Source organism: Pezoporus wallicus, unplaced genomic scaffold (assembly GCF_028554395.1).
Source record: "Pezoporus wallicus isolate ANWC-B61680 ecotype Strahan unplaced genomic scaffold, APGP_CSIRO_Pwel_v1 scaffold_6446, whole genome shotgun sequence".
NCBI lineage: Eukaryota > Metazoa > Chordata > Aves > Psittaciformes > Psittacidae > Pezoporus > Pezoporus wallicus.
The window spans coordinates 440055-448099 of record NW_026636264.1 but is presented as its reverse complement, the minus strand read 5'-3'; the positions used below and the strand labels follow the sequence as shown (position 1 = coordinate 448099).

At 43.5% G+C, this 8045-nt stretch overlaps 1 protein-coding gene across 3 annotated transcripts; it reads right to left on the bottom strand.

The window, feature by feature from the left end:
• Window positions 1–4815: 4815 nt before the first annotated feature.
• On the bottom strand, window positions 4816–6853 carry GPR12 (G protein-coupled receptor 12). Of its 3 annotated transcripts, none has more exons than XM_057399582.1 (2): window positions 6715–6853; window positions 4816–6152 (listed from the first exon to the last, which is right to left on the bottom strand). In XM_057399582.1, the coding sequence occupies exon 2, from the start codon at window positions 6138–6140 to the stop codon at window positions 5136–5138; it is 1005 nt and encodes a 334-aa protein (XP_057255565.1). In that variant the 5' UTR covers window positions 6141–6152; window positions 6715–6853; the 3' UTR covers window positions 4816–5135. The 3 variants fall into 3 exon arrangements, with proteins under 3 accessions (XP_057255565.1, XP_057255567.1, XP_057255566.1); XM_057399584.1 differs by having other exon boundaries at window positions 4816–6148; window positions 6715–6841; XM_057399583.1 differs by having other exon boundaries at window positions 4816–6395; window positions 6715–6789.
• Window positions 6854–8045: the final 1192 nt, after the last annotated feature.

Below are 8045 nucleotides of genomic sequence, written 5' to 3'. Positions count from 1 at the left end.
TGTTCCTTTTGATAAATACATAAGGAAGCATAGATTATTTACTGCATTTAGTGTATGCACTGGAGCAACCTCTTGCTCTAGAATCAGCTGCTCCAAGAAGGCAGCCAAATAAAACCTCAAAATGATCCTCAAGCTTTCTGCCAAAGAGATAGATGTGATGAGTCTACATGCAGATACTTAACATCATCCTTAATTACTTCTTTCACAGATCAAGCTGCACTCTTGACACCCCTCAAGAAGTACACCACCACAATGCCTTTTCTTGAAGCTGGCCAGTAGCACTTTAAAATATTCTTGACTTCTTACAACACTGGATCCATATCCATTGAGAGTCTATCTGATACTGTTTTCCTGAAGAGTACAATGGAAAGAAATGCTGTTCACCCATTTCTGGTGCTATTCCTATACAGCTAGGACTTGATCTGTCTACAGCTACTGTGCAGGTATACTGCTCTTACTTCCACTCACAACAGAGCTGTTACATCTACTTGTTTTGCACTAGCAATCACACTAGGCCTCCTATTTTTGCGATAGAGCTTTTACACCGACTTGCAGGTATCCAGGATTTTCTGAAAAGCTGCCAGAGCTGCTTTCTGTTTCAAGGTCTAAGAACCATTCAGTATCTCAGACAAACTGACAGAACAGCTGCTGGGTTCTTTTAATACGGGCCACTCTGTCCAATTCTTATTTTTCTTTCTTTATTGTGTGCACAAACCCCAGACCATACACACTTTCTCTCTATGAAAGTCAGGGCAAACATCTTAAAACTGGGATTCTGAATGTTATAGAAGCCCATTTTTTAAAAAAGTAATGAATGTGTATGTATGTTTCAAGAGGCTTGATTTGTAGCAATGCTGTTTTATCCCACCTTCCGGTCACACACCAGATTGCTTATCTCTTTTGAGAAATTAATCCACAAGTATCTTATTTTTAAAAGCTAAACAATCCCTAAGAAAATGAGGTAACAGAAAAATAACTCTCTGAGGACAGAACGGCTGCTGGTCTAAGCCAAAGTTCACTCCTGTCTGTGGAGGGGGTTTAGTGACTCCAAGATGCCTTAAGGCTGGCCCCTGTAAACAAAGAATGGATGCAGCTGCTTATGTCACTGAGCACCCATGGTAGAACATAAGCATGACAGCAGGCCTTTCAGCTTGCTTCCAAATACCCTGGGTATTAGTAGGGGTTTTCTTCAATGATACCATAATCTCATTCTTTTAAAAGCCAAGCTTCCCTAAGAATGGGCTAGCACCATTTATCATAACTATCTTGATAGGCATGATAAATTCAGGTATTCTAGGTTTCTGTTTGGTGAAGAGTATTTTCAGTGTTAAATTACAACTGGAAATCCTGAACACAATGAATTTATGCATAGAATTATGTGCAACTAAATGCCAAACCATGCAAAGAAGAAAAACCCCTACTGCAGGACAGAATTCCCTCCTGCAAACAGCACAAATTTGGGAAATTTGTGGAAAAAAGGTAAAAGGTTATTGCTGAGTAATTCTACTCAGGAACTCAATAACTCTAACACAAACCAACCAGAAATAATGTCCCACATCAGTCTGATCGCAACTGCTTAACAAAGGGAGATTTCTGCTTACTTAAAAGTCTTTACGGAAGTTACTGGTTTTTGTCTAAATAACATATTGCTTCCTCTCTATTGCTCAGTTTACTCAGCAGTTTATGCAACATGGAGGATTTTATTGCTCTTGTGCTAAAAACATATTTCCCCTTATTGCTGAAGTCTTGCTGTTAGGAGAAATGGTTAAGGAAAGAAAAAAATAAAATCTTCCCCCCAGCTTTGAGAGTGAATACATGAATACAGTAAATTTTGCCCATCAAGATACAACCTGTTAGTAACTTTGGGTCAAGCATGTTAATAAATAAAAAATAACTTCAGTTCTTGAAGTAACACTAAGAAGTCTTTTGCCATTGATACGAAAGATACTTCACTGTACATAGAATGGTGTTTCTAACACCCCTGATCTTAAGCACAGGTGTTGATCGATAGGACAACAGAGTGACGGATTCCTGTAAGCTGGATTTCTCCGAGTTTCATAGGGATCTTGGATGGATACTGGCACCTCATTATACAGAGCCAGCGCCTACACTGTAATTCTGAAGTTATAGCAGAGAATTGCTTAATTCTGCAGGGTCTGAAAAGCAGCTGTCTGTCAGGCATTTATTTTGCGCAAGTGAGGTAGGCAGCATTGTACTCCCAAGAGCTCATTCACAGGTGTGTTATGCAACCTCTGTGTAGCACTGCAAGCCAGGTTAAAGTTTGGTCTGACACAGGCAAACCTATGTCACTGACTTCCAGAGGGCTTTTCTGGCCTGTGCTGCACAGTCTCAATTTAAGAATGTATTTCTGGAAGAAACAACATCCTTGCTGGTGTTCTCAGCAGTAGGCTGGGAGGCATACGGGATGCATAATCATATGGTGAAAGGTAACCATGTGCTACTCCTTAAATGAGGGCAAATCACTTCCCTTTGAGTTAGCTTTGTGGGACTTCTATAATTAATCCTTCTTTCCTCCATTTGACTCATGCTGCTCCTCAGGGGAGGAGCTTCCAATTACAAATATCTCTGCTCTGGCACAAGGAAAAGGTCTGCTCCCTCAGCGCTCTGGAAAGCCTCTACAGATTTGAGCAGCCTGTGGAGCGAGAAAGATGACAAGGACACTAGGTGAACCAGCATGAGAAAAGTGGATGACATTATCTCCCTCTGTGCTGTTTTGTTTTTTTTTTCCTGGCTTTCCTACCACCCATATATTGTGGAAAGAAAAACACTGGTGCCTGTGAGCTTATACAAAGGATGAGAACAGGTCTGCATAAGCAAAACAACAGTTGCCCTCAGGACTGAATTTTGGCCCCAGTTGTAGCTGCTCATCTTCATTGCACTTCTTAGTGATTTGATACAGAAGAACAACCGGGGGGAAAAAGAATGAGGGGGGCTAAACTGTGCATGACTAACTTATTTTTTTGCCTTTAAAAGCACCACTCTACATCATTCAGCTTCTCTATATTATTCAGCTCATGACTTTTTTACTGCCACTTGTTTCCAACACTTTGCATACTTGCAAAACTGCTTGCATACATAGCATGGGTATTTATGAAGTGGCTGTTTCTTATACAAAAAATTGTGCCAAAAAGCAATTACTAGAATTTCATTAGCAGTCAGAAGTAGATAAAGAACATCAATATCCTACACTGAACAGGGGTCACAGCCGAACTCTGCTGAGCATCTGTAAATCACAGTGAAGACAAGGGAGCTGCAAGTTCACAGCTCTACTGGATCATGCCATGCAATTATTAAACTAATCAGATTACAAAGTAAGAACTAAATATCATGAAGGTTGAACCAAGTAAATAATGGAATTTGAGCATTGCAACTAAAATTAATTATTGCTCATAAAAACCTCTACAGAGCCTTGTTTACAGACAATTCATTCACATTTGAGATTCAGCTTTGTGTATAGCATATGGTTCTTAATGTCAAAGAAACTTTGCCACAAAAAGCTACAGTCATCCAAATGCCCATGTGAAAAGGATAGATTTCATTTAGAAAAATCCAGACCAGCAACACAGTTGTTTCTACTATCTATACTATACAGGTATATTTTTTCATCGAACTGTAAATATTGCTATTTTTACACTTGAGTTTGTTGGTTTTATCTAAACTGTAATGGAAGATACTGAAGCAACAATACAGTATGCTGACTTTGACATTTGAAAGAATATAACCTCCTGCTGATGGCAGGGTATTAACACACTGAGCTCCCATCAACACTAGTGGAAATGGTACTATGAACTCCCATGCACCGACTGACACTATGGTACTCTTGGAGTTTCACAAAAACATCTGTCAGGAAGATTTTCTCTCTGACAATTAAGTTTTCAAATCAGAAAATAAAATATTATTTCTGGTGCATTCTAATGTGAGTTCAGTAAAAAGGTTAGAAGTGGTTTGAAATTTAACCATTCATGAGAGGAAGTTCTGCTTTTTAAACCAGAACTATCATCCTACAATGAAATGAACTGACATACATACACTGCGAAGAATTACAATCTGTAATGGATGAAACTGACAGAAAAGGAGAAAATAGTTTCGCATTGCAGTTCTGGTTGCACACAGTTATGAACCAGATATGCGCTGAGAATTTATAAATACCAGTATTTTAAATTACACAGAACAATGAAAACAAGTAGCAATAGTTTTGACTTGATAACAAACTTAACAGGAACCATTTAGGGCAGACACTAAATACGCATTGCAATAATTTGTGGGTTGTTTTATTAGATATTTTCTTATTTGCGTCTAAAAATACAAACTTGTCTGAGGAGAGACCCTATTGTTTCATAAATTTAGAAGATCCCCCCCCTAAATTCCTTTTAAAATTAATAGTATGAGCTCTAATGTCCCCTACCTAAGTGAAAATTTAAGACTGACTTTTGAAAGGGAAAGCAAAGCATAGCTTCTGTTTTAACAGCCAGCAGAACTCAGGAGATAACAGGTAACCCTTTAAAACAATTACCAAACTAATTCATGCAAAGATGTAAAAGAAAAAGCTATACAGTTAGTTCCTCAGAGCAAATTTGTTGCACTGAGATTATGACAATAAATACCAGATGAATCAGTACAATTGGCCATTATTTTGAAGAATATTCTGATGATACATAAATGTGGTAACAGGACTTGGGGTTTCTTTTTCTCCTTCTGTTTTAAAAAGAATTAGAGGGGAAAAAAATACCATGACAATAGGCTGTAACATGTAGTATGACTAAACCCAACCACACAAAAATTTCAAAGGAGGTATGCTGTTTCAATCTACCTTTAATTAACAAACTGAACATAAAATCATGGCAAACATGACAAAGTCTGGGTAAGATAACAAAAAGACCCTGAGCAACATTATAAATCTGTGAGAACACTGATGATTTTGATTTTGGAAATCATCCTTAAATCATTCTATTCATTTTGGTCACTGGGGTTTTCTGTTTATAAAAAGGTCAGTGCATCCTGTGGTTTTGATATGAACCCATCACACACCATTTAATGAATACAACTAAACCAACAACAGCATCGCGAGAACGCCTGGAAAGTAACACATTAAGGAGCGTCCTCCCAGCTGCCAATCAGACATCACTGGGTGATCTTGCTCTCTGAGACAGGTTAGAAGGAATACAGCCACAACAGATGAGCCAAAGTGCTTTCTGTATCTCCTGGTTTCTAAAAGCATATATTACAGGATTGATGATGGAATTGTAGGTAGCTGGCAGGAGGGTGGCATAGGTGTATATAGAAGGGTAGGTGTAATCTGCTATTAAAGAATAAAGCGTAAAAGGCATCCAGCAAGCAGCAAAAGTCCCCAAAATAATGGCCAAAGTAGACACTCCTTTTCGGGTGGTCACATAGTGGGAAGTGGCCAGGAAATGGTGTTGCAAGGCAATCTGATGGGCATGGCGCATCACGATTTTACAGATCTGAATGTAGAGCTGCAGCATGAGGGCAAACATAAGCAAGAAAGAGACCGAAAGAACAGCTGCATTATTTTTAGTGAGTGGTCTGATAACACTGCAGGTGGATTCATCTCTGAGGCAGTTCCAGCCCATTACAGGCAGCAGTCCAACACAGATAGACGCTCCCCAGAGCAATATAAGCATGACATAGGTAAAAGTGACAGTCCTCTCTGAATTGTAAGTCAAAGCGTAATACAGTGAGAGATAACGGTCAACAGTAATAGCCAGCAAGCTGCCGACAGATGCTGAGAAAGAGGCAACAATCAGTCCAATCGTAACCAGTTTCGTAGCTTCTGATTGCAGAAGGTATGCAAAAACGAAATTGATGATCAGTCCAATGCCTGCTAAGAGATCTGCCAGCGCCAGGCTGCCTATCAGGAGGAACATGGGGGCACGAAGACTGGGGTTATGGAAAATTATAAGAACCACAACGGCATTTTCGCAGGAGATAAGGGTCCCTGAAGTACACAAGACAATGTCCCAGGGGTTTACCAAAAGCTCTGGCTCTGGGTCTACGACAGGAACCAGGGAGGAGCCTGTGGCTGAGGTATTCTCGGTAGAGCTGGCTTCTACATGATCCTGAGGCAGCCAGCTCAAATTAACCTTCAGATCTTCATTCATTTTAACCCCTGTCTTCTCCAACAGAAAGACATGGTTTTTAATGTTCAGACACAGCACTGGACACAGCACCCCCAGAGCATGCAATGCCCTAGACAACACCACCAGCCTAAATGTGCAGGCAGGCACTTGTTACATAAACGTGACAATAAAAACCAAACAAACAAAACAGAGAGGGGTATTTTAAACTGCCCGAGATTATCCGCTAAAAGAACTCACACACGGAGGCTGAGTGCTCCTAACGGCAATTCCCTTCACCTGCATAGACAGAAGGCACAGGCATGGGAAGGAGCCCATAGAACAGCAAACCCCCGCCCAAGTGCTGCAATTTGGGGTGGGGACCGGCTGCGGGGCGCTGTAAACCCCGTTATTCAGCAGCCACCATTTCAAAGTGGGGTTATTTCAGTCACGGAGGGAGCGGTCGGGGGGGGGGGGGGGGGGTATATCCTTCACCGACCCCCTGTGAGGAAACCCCGCCCGGGCTGACGAGGGGGGAGAACTTATAAACTCTACGCGAAAACCACACACACACCACACACACCACACACCCCACCACATACCCCCCGGCGGCGGTCACCTGGGCTTTCCCCCGGCGGGTCGGAGGAAGGAATGAAGGAGGAGGAAGAGGAGGAGGAGGAGGAGGAGGAAGAAGAAGAAGAAGAAGGAGGAGGAGGAAAAACAACAACAACAGAGGGTTGCCGCGATCCCTTCGAAGCGGCAGCCCGCCGCCCTCACGGCGCGAGGCCGAGGGCGCAGCGCAGGTGCGCGCCCCCCGCCCCTGCGCGCGCGCCTGCGCAGGTGCTTCCCGCCGCGCCGCGCGCTCGAGGTTTGGGGGGGGGGGAAGGGGAGAGAGAGGGGCGGGGAAGAGCGGGAGGAGCACCCCCCCCCCCCCCGCTCTTCCCCGCCCCTCTCCCCCTCCCACCCCTGACCCCTGAGGTACCGCCGCGACCGCCCTGAGGCGAAGGAGGGTTTGGATCGCCCGTGTTGCCCACAGAAGTTATAATCATGGCATCATTTAGCTTGGAAAGGACCTTTAAGAGCATCGACTCCCAGCAGTGCCAAGACCACCACTAAAGCATGTCACTGAGGGATTCATCTACACGGGTTTTGAACGCTTCCAGGGACGGTGATTCCTCCACTGCCCTGGGCAGCCTGTTCCATACCTGATCACCCGTTCAATTAATACATTTTTCCTAATACCCTATCTAAAGCTCCCCTGGTGCAGCTCGAAGCAATTACCTCCTATCCTATCTCTTGTTACTTGGGAGAGGAGTCAGGCCACCTTCTCACTCCATCCTAAGTACAGGCAGTTGTAGGGAGCAATAAGGTCCCCCCTGAGCCTCTTTTTCTCATAAGTCGCTTGTTCAGTGTTCAGAGTATATGGAGGTGAAGTCAAGTGGCACTGAACACTCACTGTAAGACTATTGTCATCTTTGCACTCTTAGTAGGCGCATGAAAGAAAAACAACCCCATGCAATGCTACAGACCTGGGGAAGAGTGGCTGGAAAGCTGCTCAGTGGAAAAGGACCTAAGGGTGCTGATTGTCAGCTGCTGAACATGAGCCAGCTTGTGTCCAGGCAGCCAAGAAGGCCAATGGCACCTGGCCTGTATCAGACACAGTGTGTCCAGCAGGGCCAGGGCAGTGATCATCCCTCTGTACTCAGCACTTGTAAAGCCGCACCTCAAATCCTGTGTTCAGTTCTGAGCTCCTCACTACAAGACAGACACTGAGGTGCTGGAGCAGGTCCATAAAAGGGCAACAAAGCTGGTGAAGGGTCTGGAGCACAGGTGCTATGAGGAGCAGCTGAGGGAACTGGGGGTGTTTAGTCATCCCTGGAGATACTCAAAACCTGATGGCATGCTCCTGACTGACCATGCTTTGAGAACCAGAATGGACCAGACCGTCTC

Coding starts and splice junctions, on each gene's coding strand:
- GPR12 (XM_057399582.1), bottom strand. CDS start 6,140: ATGAATGAAGATCTGAAGGTTAATTTGAGCTGGCTGCCTCAGGATCAT.